This window comes from Oryzias melastigma, linkage group LG16, assembly GCF_002922805.2.
Source record: "Oryzias melastigma strain HK-1 linkage group LG16, ASM292280v2, whole genome shotgun sequence".
Lineage (NCBI taxonomy): Eukaryota > Metazoa > Chordata > Actinopteri > Beloniformes > Adrianichthyidae > Oryzias > Oryzias melastigma.
In genome coordinates this window covers 23180798-23195212 of record NC_050527.1, presented here as the reverse complement: position 1 = coordinate 23195212, position 14415 = coordinate 23180798, and the positions used below count along the sequence as shown (strand labels likewise).

General features: G+C 39.1%; 1 protein-coding gene across 1 annotated transcript in view; it reads left to right on the top strand.

Annotated features, from left to right (window-relative positions):
* Window positions 1-13905, top strand: part of lingo4b (leucine rich repeat and Ig domain containing 4b) — a 22972-nt gene extending 9067 nt beyond the window's left edge. The window contains exons 2-3 of the mRNA XM_024258309.2: window positions 10393-10510; window positions 10599-13905. Coding sequence (XP_024114077.1) covers window positions 10508-10510; window positions 10599-12407 — 1812 coding nt within the window. The 5' untranslated portion in view covers window positions 10393-10507 and the 3' untranslated portion in view covers window positions 12408-13905. The remainder of the gene's footprint in view (window positions 1-10392; window positions 10511-10598) is intronic.
* The last annotated feature ends 510 nt before the right edge of the window (window positions 13906-14415 follow it).

Below are 14415 nucleotides of genomic sequence, written 5' to 3'. Positions count from 1 at the left end.
AACGATATATATCACAATATTCCACATTTAAGTATATTTTCAGTTAATATCTGAAAAAAATAGAAATAAATATTGTTTACTTTTCTCTGACTTTATTTTTTAAGTGACATGTAGCTTAATAGTCATAAATGTGAATGTTTTTTTAAAGTGCAGAATAGTTTCAATTCAATTCAGTTCAGTTTTATTTATAAAGCCCAATATCACAGAACGATTGTCTCATTGGGCTTCATATTCGAAGTTTGTCAGTAGAAAAAACACATTTTTGCACTGAAGTTCAGAAATAAAAATAAACAAATAAAAACGCCAGAATCTAATCGGCAATATCCCATAATACTTACCTTTTTTGGTTTCTGTGAAAAATGTAATATTTTTGAAAACAAAAGCAGTTTCCACAAATCAAAAGGAAGTGTAAAAAAATGAAATAAAGAACAAACTTTAAATAAATAAATACAAAAAAGTGGGATTTGTGTTTCTTTGCACCAAAGTAACAAAATAAAATTACTTCTTCTCAGTGACCTAGTTTCTTAAATGTCATGCAAACTGAAAAATATAGTTTCCAAAATATGAGAAATAATTGTCTGTCTGTCATACATGTCTGAGAAAGCAAGAGAAATAATCTGACAGAAGTTGCAGAAACTCACCTTCCAGCAAAGAGTGAAATGGAAACGGATGTTTGGAGGTAGAAATGTGGAAAACGGCTGTGATTTCCCTCAAAACCAGATAACTAAAGCGCATGTGAGTAAATACAATTTTAGCTTCTCATCTATTTTCCAAGTTATACAATCAAGGTTGGATGGACAAAAAAAAAAAAAAAAAATTCTCGGTCACAAGTAAAAAAGACGTCCTTTGATACTTCTTCAAAACCTGGCACAATAAATACAAAAAAATCATTTCTATTGTTTGCATAGATTATGTAGTTCAGCCAAATACTACATTGTTACAAATGAGATTATGTAAAAGATGCTCAGTTTATACCTGCACAACATCCTGTCCAACAGATTTTAGAAATTTAGATAACTCTGCATTTGGCACAAACCTAAAAAACAACTTTAAATCCAAGCCAACTAAAGCACCACCTCTTTATTCCCCTCTGTCCTGTTTACAGCAAATATAGGCTACTGCAGAAACTTTAACGAAGTTCCTCATGTGTTCATATACTGCCATTCTGACCTGACTTCTACCACGAGGGACCTCGGGGGGTTGCTGGGTAAAGTGGCGGCAGAACCTTCCGGGATTCATTTACAGGTCATCCTAGTGAGAGTGTGAAGCCCGACCCAAACCAGTCAGGGACGCTTTGAGTCGTTTCAATCATTTATTTCTGCTTTTCTTCCTTTCAGCTTTGTGAGTTTGCACACCGAATGATAAAAACGTTTTTAAAAGTCAATTCAATTGTCTAGAAGAGATTGAATGTCATTTGGGAATTCTCTAAAAACTTTATGACAAAAGATGCTTTTAATGGAATTAGATTCCGAGCAGCATCAGGTATGCAGAGGTGACGTAACTGCCTGGAAGAGGTTTGTATCGGAGCCAAAACTGCATTTTCTTTTTCACGTTGCATAAATGCATGACTGCATTGTTTGTGCATTGCTCTGTGGATTATGTAAGCACGATAAACAAATCAAAGGACACAGTGTCAGTTACAAAAGATGCAGTTAATTATAGCAGTTTGTTTCCAAGCAAACTACTGTGTTGAACTGTATTTTCTCTTCTTTTTTCAACCGTGGCTTCCATTTCTTTACATGTAAAACTTTAATTTGAAACACAACGAAGTCATTTACCAGATATATTTTTGTAAAAGAATTACTTCATGAATAGAAAACAAGCTTTGAATCTGGTGGTTGAACATTCTTTCATTTAATTTGGTTAAAGTTTAATAGAAAACTTCCCTAAAACCAAAGAAAGTCCAAGAAAAATCCGGATAAAAGTAACAAATCTTTCATTTTTGGCTCCATCACTGTAAATCTCTGCTGCTAGAACAAACTCTAAGCTGATTGACTTAAATAAAAAAGGCAAATGAAAAGTTTGATTTGACATCACTTGATGGTTAAACTTTCCTATTTAAACTTTTTTCCTCATTCAGTTGTGTATGTGTTTTCATTTCAATTTTTCTTTTAATATTATATTAAAACTATAAATAAAGGCAATCTTAAAGTCCCACTGACCCCCCTCTCATCATCTTTTGATCCATTTTAAAAGCACTTCCAGTGATCTTTTCATTATAAGTATGCTGATTTTAGGCAAAAACAACTTTATTTTCTAGGACATAGTTTCTGCAGAGCAGAACTGGGCTGAGTAAGTGAGATGTCACACATAGAGAATGACTAACTTCTGGTTCCAAACAATTTAAGTCAGTTAAGTCGTCATTTTTCTGCTATATTTCCTCTAGTGAGCCAAGATTGTTCCAGGTTGGTTATTTTTATGGCAACCACTCTCTCCAATCAGTAGTGATTATTTTAGAAAGCCACGCCCCTTCCACTGAAAGAGGGCTTGGTAGAACCTGTCAAACGCTTCGGACGCTTAACACAAAGCCACCTACTTTTACTGAGGCATCTGATTGATCGGGTTATGGCTAAATAATTTACGCTACAGAGAAAATATCATCAAAAATAAAAATTAGACTGGCAAAGAACACATTAAAAAATGTATCAGCAAGAATGTTTACTCTGAAAAATATAATGAGTGAGTATAAATATTATATGAATATTTATTGAACAAGACAAAACTAAAATTTTAAAACTTTAAAAAATGTAACTTTTTAACATTACTAGGAAGGAAGGATTATTATTCCAGAATAAATCAATTAAAACCTTAAATAACATTCAGGATTTTATTCTCCATAAAAATATATTTTGTCAAAATTTGGTTTAATGGGTCCACTTTATAATGGAAACGCTCAAAATACTGGACTAGACCGTACTGGACTGCTGTGTGGAAATGAAGTTTAAGTAGCGGACTGCGGTCCATATCCGGACCCAGATGCTGGGTCATGTGACCCAGCATCTGGGTCCGAACTTGATGCAAAACTAATACAAAGATTGTCTCTATTTTAAATTGACCCAAACGTTACTTTTTGATGTTTTGGGAGTCCCCAACTCATGATCTTTGTTGACATGCTGCCCGTTCCCATTAAGTCACAGGTTCCCAAACTTCCCGGAACCAGTCCAAGGACCGCATGGTACCAGACTGCAGACAGGAAACAGGAAACAGACCTTAAATATTTTTTTTCTAACTGAATCTCTTTAGATTTTAGATGAAGACCCCCGTCATAGACAATCAGTAGTGTGGAGCAAGCTCACCCCCTTTCCTTCCCCATCGATGAGAGCTCTCTGTTTTGCCTTCTCTCCCTCTATCTTACAGCCCCTCACACACCCTAATCTAACAAGAAAATGGCTAAAACTCTTATTTTTTTCTGTACTGCATGTCCTCCATCATGAGAAAAATGTCACAGGAACAAGTAAAAACTGTCTTAGCTAAAATGCCCTAAAATGCTTTAGGGCATTTTAGCTAAGACAGTTGGCGGTGGTACAGCGTCCATCCAGTCAATGGGAATCAAACTCAGAACCCTCTGGCACAGAAAGATGTATTGGCTTTACAGGTGAAAGCAGTAAAAAAAATATGAATACTGCACTTTAATATTGATTTTTGAACAATTTAAAGAATTTATTAAATAAAAAGACTAACTAAGATCATGAAAAAGAGTGCTGACAGCCCTTCACTCTGAGTGTGACCCCATTTAGGAGCATCACACCTGTTTTACCTTGAAAGCTGCTGACTCAGCGTCACCTCCATAACTGCTGTAAGGTGGGAATCCTTCAGGATCTCATATGTGTGTTAATGCAGGATTTGAGCTCACAGCTGTTAAGCTGACACTATGATTGCACTTTAGAAACTCTCCACTTTTCCTGCATTCTGCATCGCAGCTTCTCGCTCCATCTTGTTTACAAGCCGATTCCCAGAAAAGACTCCGCAGGGAAAAGACGAGCGTTTCCCCGCTGTGCAGCCGACAGCTGTTCTGCCAGCGAACCTTTTAATATTTGGCTCCCGTACGCAGGAGGTCTTGGGGGCCGTCACTCTGCAGCAGGTGCCAGGAGTCATTACAGAATAAAAAAGAAAGAAATTCTTTCAGATTCACAAACGTTTCCCCACAGCTGCAGTCAAACTTGCTTTTGTCTGTTCCAAAGTGATCCCTGCTGCTTTGCTCCAGCTGCTTTAATTGGAGGTTTGAGCCAGGAACTTTTTTTCCTGAATGTAATCAGCTAAAAATAGCACTCTGACAACTGTCAGGACAGAGCTGCTTGGCGAAGCTTGTCCTTCTCAGGGTGAGAAAAGCCACAAAAAACAAAGACTGTCAATGTTTTGCCCCCCGAGAAGTCCTGTTGCTTTCTTCATGCACCTGTTGCAATGGAAGTTTTGCCTTCAGACGCTGCCTCAGTAATTGCTTGCTGTCTGTCACAACTTGTCACATTTCGCCCCCAGTTGCTTGGAAACAAGGAGGATTTAGAGCCGAGCAGAAACTGTGCTTTGAGATTCTAATGAGAACGTATTACAGTTTAAAGACTTGGACAGCCACGGCGTCCGGTTTGCTCCATGAAGCAGAACAGTGTTGATCGCTTTAGCAGCTTGTTGACTCACAGGAAGATTTGAAAAGTTGCATTGGAGCAGATTTTCTGCAACACTTTAAACTGCCAGATGATCCTGACTGTTTAAATCACTCACTCCAATCATCATTTTATCCATTTTCAAAGTTCTTTTAATTTTAAATATGCTGTTTTTAGCCAAAATCAAATAATCTGTGTCGTTTTCTAGGAAATAATTTCTGCAGGGCAGCAGTAGTTTATTAGAAATTTGCTTCTAAGTTGTGGAACAAGCCCACCTCCTCTTCCCGTCACACATAACTGAGCTATCTTTTCACTCTTTCTACTGCTAGCTTACAGCCCCGCACACCTACCATTAACGGTGCAACAAATATGGCAAACAAATTCGGAGCTAGACATACAGTTATGAGAAAAATACCAGCTCAGATGAGGAAAACTAAGACGTACATGGATCTAGTCGTCTAAAAGTCAACGTATATCTATGTACATGCATCAGAATGGAGCGGAGCAGAGAGCTTCTGGTTTACCCAGCATATTTACTATGTCAGAAATACAATATTTTTTTTTCTGCTCCTCATTCACAATAATCTGAATAAAGAAATATAATTTTAAGATAAGTTTTCTTTATATATGTCATCAGAAAAGTCTTGGGAAACATTCTCATTTCCATGTCGTCACATATTGACACTTGGCTAAAGGGTATCCAAACCCAAATTAACTTTTTTTGGCTGTTTACCTGTATGAATGGAGCTTTAAAAGTGCTGACTATTGGTCCTTAACAAATTTTTGACGATTTGAAATAAACTTGTATATTTAAAAATAAATAAATAAATCCATTTCTGTGTTGCCCCCTACAGGTTGAACGAGGTATTACAGTTCAATTTCGTGATTGGTCAAACCATGTAAGTCCGCTCCGCATCACTTTTTGATGTTTTGGGTGTCCCCAACTAGTCATTTTTTGAGGTTCTGGCTGTTCGTAAAATTAAGGGTCCGTAACCCTCGGGGTGCAGTACTGGACGTGGACTGGTCCTTAGGATGTGGCCGGTACCCTGTCCAAGTACCAGAACCTTAACCCACCACTTGACCCGACCCAGTACCAGTTGCGGTACTGGACACAAACCAGGCCCAGATGTGGTAACGGACTTGAACCGGTACCGGGTTAGGGTTTGGGTTAGGGTACCCTAACCCAGTACCAGTTCGCAGTTCCACTACAGCGAAGTGGTTTTGTTTTGTTCTTTTTCCCCTCTTTGTCCTCAGCAGTCTTACACTGCTGGGTTTTGTTATTTTAGTTTGGAGTCTTACCTTGGTAGTCTTTTTTAGCAGGATTTGTTTATTTGTTTTTTTCTTTAAGTAGATTTTGGTTAGACAGCCCTTAGCAGGGAGCTGCTGACTTCAGCGGTCGACATGGCTGGGTCAGAGGTCTCCCTGACTTATTTTATGTTTGGCCAAAGTTCCAAATCCTTTTGGTTTGTCTTTTTGTTTGAATCAGCACACCAATTATTTCATTTAGTTTATCCTTTGCATAACACAGGGTTTCTGTTTATTTAATAAACGGTGTTCTTTTATTTCTTACTGGAGTCCAGTTTATGCTATTGTCCCCTTTTGTATTTTTCCCAAAGACTCTGGGAGGTTTTCCCATTGGGGACGTAACAACATCAAAAAACGACAAGTAGGGATACCCAAAATGTGAATCTTTGACGCGGAGGGTCCTTAACCATGTGTCAAAATGTGACGCATATTTATTTAGGAGCTTTCCTGGTGATAAGAAGCTTTGTTATCACCTTTATGAATGTTGTGGCACCTGGCCAAAAGAGATGGAAGAACCTCTGACGTCAGCTTCAAAAATGCATTGTGGGCAGAATAGAAGAAATTGATTAGTATCATAATGACTATCCTTCAGTTTTCCTCCAGCAGACCATCTGAAAGAAGCTTACATCCCACAGGCTTCAACAGATTTCTGGCACATGAGGGTTTGTTAGGTAAGAGAGAGGATCAGAAAGGCTTTAAGGATGTTCATGTTGGTCGCTTGAGTCTTTCAGAGTCTGGAGATGATTCTATTTCTGTTCATACCAGGGATGCAATGATTCAATTTCCACAGAATTTGGTTCAAACCTCGATTTTTGGGTCACGGTTTGTTTCAGTTCGATATAGGATGTCAAAACAACAACAAAAAACAAAAAATATGTTTATAAAAATAACTTAAAAATATGCTAATAAGCAAGTCACAATGAAGAAAAACGTTGTAAAAGTCTCATACTAAACCTGCAATGTAATAAAACAAGATAAAGTATTAAATTTAACACAATATGTGTTTGACACTTTCACGATTTGGTTTAAGGATAAGATAAAGTAAAATTTTGAACAGAGAATTATGGCACCTTAATCCATGCTAATCAATCTTGACATAGATCTTTCAGAAAGTGATAAATTCAATTACAGCTCCTTAAAATTAAATTTAGCAGCATTTTTGAGTGAGTAAAATGCCATGATGGCAGCTACAAAACATTTCCATAAAGTTACACAAATATTGACTATTTATTCAACATTTGTTGAAACAAATGTTCAGCACACTTGCTTTTTTTTAAGTTGCACCATCTGATTTTGGAAACTTCACATTTGGATTCCTCGGACTCTCAAATTGTAAATCTACCAAATCCTGAAACCATGACGGCGCTTCGGAGTCCCAGACAACCGCAGCAACAGCTGTTAAAGCTCTGCTCAGAACTGCATCAGTTTTAGAAACACGTGTCTCTGAGTGATTGAAAATATTTATTATAATTAACGCTGACACATGAAACCCAGGTCTAGTCTCCACTCAGGGTTGGATATAAACGGAAAATTAAACAATTAATTTATTGACTCACTTTCTAATTTGATGTATGGGGTCAGGCCGGGTCTATTTCTGTTGGCTCTGACCTTTCGTGTTGCTCTCTGAGGTGAGCAGGGACTGAGATTCTGGCTCCCGATTGGTTGAAGTGCTCAACAGATGATGAGCTGCCAGCCAGAGATATCACAGACCTGCCAAGGTCTATCTCTGTAGTCAAGTTTTGCTCACTCCTCATAAATTATAGGTTGAAAACTTTATATTTTTGACATTCTTGTAACTAATGAAGAACAGCAACTCATCATGGGACTCTTAAAAGTCTAGTAGAATTGATTTTTATCAAGCTCTTGTAATGTTTTTGAAGAGCAGACTTGAAAATATGTTTATAAGTTGTATAACACTGTATCTTAGTAAAATCATCCTCAAAAAGTGAAAAAACAAGAAAAATGAACATTTCAAATTATTTAACATTAACTTGCAAAAGTAATCATTGACCAGCTCATTTCCATGTTTTTTCCATGTTGTCTGGCAATATGATACATATCGCGATATGTGGCTCACAATATGTATCACGATATATCCCCAGACCATACCAGAGCAATTTTTCATATTTTTAAAAAAGATTATGACATAGAAAGTAAACTCTGAATTTTAATACGCCTTCTATGTTAATTAAATGGTAAAATGTATTTTATTTAATGATAAGCCTTGCAACTGTGTGTCATATAAAAGTTGCTTTTACCCACAAATTCTTGGAGCTCTTTTTTTTGGGGGGGGGGGGTAAATTTCTGTGTTGCCAAATACCATTCGAGGGTTTAGGTGGAAAACAAAAGTCACAAGTGGAAATACTAATCATTAAATATCTTCTTGTCAACATTTTGAATCGATACAAGTATTGCCAAATGAAAAATCGCGATATATCGCTAAATCGATTTTTCCCCACATCCCTAGTTGTGTAAATGCTTAGTAAGCATTCACACTATAGTGATTCTCCTGCTTCTTTTTGCACATTTTTCGGCACGTAAAAACTCAATCACACTTTCCGCGATTTCTGCAAACTTAGTATCAAAACTTTAATCTTGTTCAGGACGTTACTGCCTGTGTTTTTGGTATTCAAAAACTTTATAGTCTTTGAAATATTGAGCAAAATATGCATAATACAAAATGAATGAGAAAGTCTTAAAATTTCAGAATTTTAAGTAGATTAACAACAAGCATTCAAACATATTCATGGGCTATGTTTTCATTTTTTATGGTTATTAAAGGAAAAAAGGAATTTACCTAATATTTTAGCAACATACTAACGTTTTTGGCTAATTTGTTATTTACTGGAGTTTTTTGGGTCATTTATAGTTTAACTTTTATTTTAGCAACAGTCTAATGTTCTTTGACTAGTTTAGCTTACTAAGGAATTATTTTGGAGTTTAGCTAATATCTAGGAAATGTGCTAGCTTTTTTGGCTAATTTGACATATTCTGAGGTTTTTTAAGCTAATTTTGAGTTTAGCTAGTATTTTAGCAACATGCTAACGTTTTTGGCTACTTTGTTATGTACAGAGGTCTTTATAGGCTAATTTCAAGTTTAGCTTCTATTTTAGCTACAGCTAATGTTCTTGACTAATTTGGTTTACTGAGGTTTTTTGGGCTAATTTGGAGTTTAGCTCATATTTAAGGAACACACTAAATATTTTTGCAAAATTGGCATGTATAAACAATTTTTAAGCAATTTTACTACAATTTTTCAGAAATTTAGGTCAACTTCAGCACTCTTTCATAGTTCTTTAACAAAATGTCCAGTCTTTTAACAAGTTTAACACTTTGCAAATAGCTTTTGCATTTTCAGCAAATATGCTCAAGCAATTAAAGTAATTGTGTCCCCATTTTCAGCAAAAAGCTTCCGCATCTTCAGTGACTACTCTCTGCAAAAAGCCTTCACACTAGCATTATCACAGGTAATGCAACTTTTCTAGTTTTCAATCAGTCTTTCTTCTCGCTGAAAAATCCCCCCAGTGCAACCCCTGAGAGCTGTGTAAGAGTGCAAGAGTTGATTTGTGTGTCAGTGCTCCCACCCAGCCGGTGTAAGAGCAGTTTACATGAAGAACAGAGGGGAGAAAAAGGCTGGGCAGCTCTGGGGCTCCTCTGACAGTCGGAGGAGAGGCTGCAGCGAGGGCGGCTCCGCACATGAAACCATCCGATGGGGAGCGGTGTTGCTGGAGCTCCACGAGCGGGACTCTGCCTGTCTGTGTTTCGGATTTTTTGCTTTTCAAGTGTGTGAGCTTTGAGGTCTGCGTGGGAAGATCTGTCATCTGGGGCGAAAAGGATTTGTTTCTTGAAGCTTTTCTCGCTTGCTGAAGTGGAACTACATAATTTACATTCTTTCCAAGCACTTCTGTCGTCAACTGGTGGAGCTAGACAGGGACATAAATATCGAATTATGTAATATTTTATCATGCAGCATGTATTTTTCTGGACTTTTTTTACTCAGTAAGATGACATCTTTTTTTAAAAAATGTCATGTTTTTTGTCTTTTTTAACAAAAAATAGAAAAAACAAGTCCTAAATACAGATGATTTCATATTTAACGGTAAATCTAAAGCACGTACCAGAGTACCCAGTAATATTTTATGGGACTTGGCTGTGATCCTTACAAACTAACCAAATGTTTTAGGAGATGTTTTTAGGGGGTAGGAAATCCTTTCCTCCCAGAGCAAATAAAAGAGAAAAGTTGATCATCTCTCTGTTGGAGCACCATGCTGGAAACTCCAGTCGCTTTGAGGATGCAGAAAGCTGCAGCCAAATAAATCTTTAATCAGCTACAGCAGGAAAGGCTGCTCGGAATATTTGTGTTTGTGTTTTTATTTCCTCTTTGCTTGTTCTGGAGTAACAACTTCTGTTGAGATATATTGTAAAATTTAAATGTCCAGAGAATGTTTTGTTATCTTTCTAAGCATTTCTTTCTTCTCCTGTTTTGCAGGCCACACTGAAGGACATGCAATCGATGGAAAAATATGCCTAAAGAGGACTTGAGTCAAGTCTTGCTCCAACATAAGTGCCTCTGGTTATAAAAGAATTTGTGCTTCACAACTCAAATGGTTTGTTTTGACTCAGTAATCCTTTATAAAGTTCAGATGTTTTGCCTAATAACAGATGATCAATGGTTCATTGCTGCTGTCTTCTCAGATGTTTGTGGAGTCCGTTGTCCGATGGGGAACGTGGAGCATCCTGCTCCAGTTCGGGCTCGGTGTATCCGCAGGAAGCTGTCCTTCACGCTGCACTTGTCGACCTGAAGTCAGAGAAGTGATCTGCTCTGGCAAGTATTTGAATTCGGTGCCAGAAGGCTTTTCCAATGACGCCAGACGGTTGGATTTATCCCGCAATAGAATTAAGACGGTCGGACGGCGCCAGTTCTCTGGCCTTGCCCAGCTTCAAGACTTGGACCTTAGTGATAACTTAATCTCCATGATTGAAGTGGAGGCTTTCTTGGGTCTCAAGAATCTGAAAACTCTTAGAATCAAGAACAACCGTCTCAAGATCCTCCCAGTCGGGGTTTTTTCTGGACTCTACAGCCTTCGTCTCTTGGATTTGAGCCAGAATGAGATTCTGGTATTCCTGGACTACACCTTTAAGGAAGTAGTCAACCTTCAAACGCTAGAAGCTGGCGAGAATGACCTCGTCTTTATCTCCCAGAGAGCTTTCTTTGGTCTGCAGAACCTGCAGGAGCTGAACTTAGACCGCAGCAACCTGACCTCCATTCCCACAGAGGCGCTGACCCAGCTGCAGAGCCTCACAGTTCTCCGCATGTTTCGCCTCACCATCTCCTCGCTGCCCAACAATGCTTTCCGACGATTGCCCCATCTGCGCAGCCTCCAGATCCTAAACTGGCCTTCGCTGGACACAATTGCAAGCAACAGTCTCATTGGTCTAAATTTGACATCACTCACCATCAGCAGCTGCAATTTGACTGCAGTTCCTTATGCAACACTTCGTCACTTGGTGTACCTGCGCTTCCTGGACCTGTCCTACAACCCCATCACTGTTATCCAAGGTAACCTCCTCGGGGACCTTCTGAGACTCCAGGAATTACACCTAGCAGGGGCAAGCCTGCTACGAATAGAACCAGGAGCCTTTAAGGGCCTGTCCTTCTTTCGAATGCTTAACGTAACATCCAACATGCTCACTACTTTGGAGGAGAGCGCTTTCCACTCCGTGGGGAACCTTCAGGTGTTGCGTTTAGATGGGAATCCCCTTGCATGTGACTGCCGACTTCTCTGGGTGATGCGGCGCAGGCAGCGCCTGAACTTTGACGGCCACCAGCCCACCTGTTCATCCCCCGACGCTGTACAGCAGCGCGAGTTCAGAGACTTCTCCGAGAAGGAACTCCTCCGGCTCTTCACGTGTCGGCCGGCTCGCATTATGGACCGCAGGCCGCAGGAGGCGAGGGTCGAGGAGGGCACCACAGTTCTCTTTTCCTGCAAGGCTGATGGGGATCCGTTTCCAACCATCACCTGGATCTCCTCTCATAAGAACACCATCTCTCCCACAGGAAGAATCAGAGTTCTACCGAATGGGACTCTGGAGGTCCGCTTTGCCCAAGTTCAGGACAGCGGCACATATCAGTGCTTGGCAGTTAACGCTGCAGGCAACGACAGCCTGTCTGTGGGGTTGTACGTGAAGGGGGTCCCTCGTAACAACACCCCTGTCTTTTCAGAAGAAAGCTGGGTCGAGCCCCTAGACCTCCAAACTGCTAACTCCTCAGCTCAAATGGCCAAGCCGTACCCATTTGATGCCAAGACACTGATCATAGCCACCACCATGGGCTTTCTGTCCTTCCTCAGCTCCGTGGCCATCTGCTTTGTCTTTATGTTCTTCTGGAGCCAGAGCAAAGGCCAGATCAAGCACACGGCGACAATAGACTTTGTCCCACGCTCTTCTGTCGGCGGAGGAGGGGACGGCGCCGATGGTGGCAGGTTTACCATGAAGCTTATCTAGAGCCATCAGAAGGAGGATTTTTCTGCACTATGAACTCACACTGCTCCTCTGGAGACAGACAGTCAAAGGCTCTCCAGACGCCTGATCAGAAAGAGTCTCTTGCTCCTGTGCCAGCCTTCTTCCACTTTTGGAGTTACATCGAGGCAACTTCTCGCCTGTGTTTTCAAACTAAGGATCCTTGAAGCAAACAGACGGAGTTTGTGTACATTGAAATTGAGTAACTTTTTTGAGTCGATATGTATGTTTCTATAAGGCATGAAGTTATAAAATGAACTGAATAGATTTTAATCTTCACAGTGGTAAAAGACAATAAGTGCTGTTCGATCATCCACTTATATTCTGTCTCTGCTTGCCATATTTGACCCTTTCACATAAATTCTGCTTTAGTTTTAAAGGGGCCATACCATGAAAAATCTACTCTTTGAGCTTTATACTGTTCATTCCTCTCTATAAACAACCCCAAGTCAGTAGTTTAATCCATTTAACAATTTCTGAGTAACCCTAAAAAAACTGTGCTCTCAACAGCGGCCCCTCCCATATCCATGAAACCGAGCAGATTCTCACGTGCTGATGTCACAATGTGAGAACCGCCCTCTCCAGGAAGAGTCTGCTCCACCCCCAGGCAAACACAAACATTTTATCCGCAAAGCTAGCAGCTCGAGCTAGCTGTGATCATTTAGCTATTTAAAAAATAAAAAATTCCCCTCATTTTTCAGTGGGTGACGCACCAGCCCTAGGATGATGTCATGCATTGGGTGGCACCAATGTGGCACCCTCAGGGAGCGAAAGTTGTTTAACTTCTGGGTATAAAAAGAATTCGCCAAAATAACTCATTTCATAAATAATTTGTTTTTTAGTGTTCAAAAGGTCATATATTATCATTTATATGGACATAGTTTACTCTGAAAGAAAAATCATGGTATGGCCCCTTTAAGACTTGTGAATATAAAGCTTTTGATATCCATGTTTCGATTAGAATAGCCAAATATATTCCTACTTTTCCTAAATTTTAGACGCTTTTTAGAATTTTAAGATTCCTGGGATTGGAAATTTTAGGCATCTGTGTTAGGTAGCCATGTATACTTAACCGTTTTATACTTTTACATGTTTTTTTTTTTTTTTTTAGATCAAAAGCACCTTTCCTTTTGTTATGTTCTGTCTTGGCATGCTATGATTTTTATATTTATTTTGTATCCGAATGAAACGACGTGCCTCACTGACATTCTCACCATCGACAGAGAGAATGCCGTCCTTGATCTGTGTTAACGTGTAAATATTTAGGTCAAGGTTGACTCGTGTCCTATGTTAATATATAATTTTTATCCAGTCCTGGGGATTAGTGTCACTCACATATGCCCGTCTTGTATACCAGACTGAGTAGATGCATTAGGCTGTGCACAAAAACTTTGAACTATGCCAGGAAATGAAGATGCTAACTGACATATTTGTTTATTTGTTGTAAAATACTTTTTGTCATTAAATGCCAGTTTGAACCTGCTTTTGATTCTTCCAGATTTTTTTTTTTTTTTCATTTTTTAAGTAGATAAAAATGTATAATTAAAGCATCATTTGTGTGCTTCAAACTGAGTCATTTTCTTTGTGACAAATTACTGATTTTTGTGACACAAAGCCAAACAAATGCACATATTTTGTTTTAATTTAGTGTGAATATGACATATCATGAGTGCAGAATGATGCAGTTATGACCACCTAACCTGCTGGAATAAACTCCCTGAGCTGCAACACAATTTCTCTCCCAATTCCAGGCTTCCTTCACTGCACAGCATGGAGGCTGAGAGTGAAACTCACCGAATATTAAATCCGAACGCCGAATGAACTGCCATCATTCCACTGTAGACCCTGAGAGACTCGCTGCTTCAAATGAATTCACTGAACAGTGGATAATTTTGTTCGTGTCATCCCCCAGAATAACCCAGAAAAGCGAGGAGGGGAAAAAAATGATTATCACGTGTATGAGCAGAGATTTAAACCCTTTTGGATTACCTCT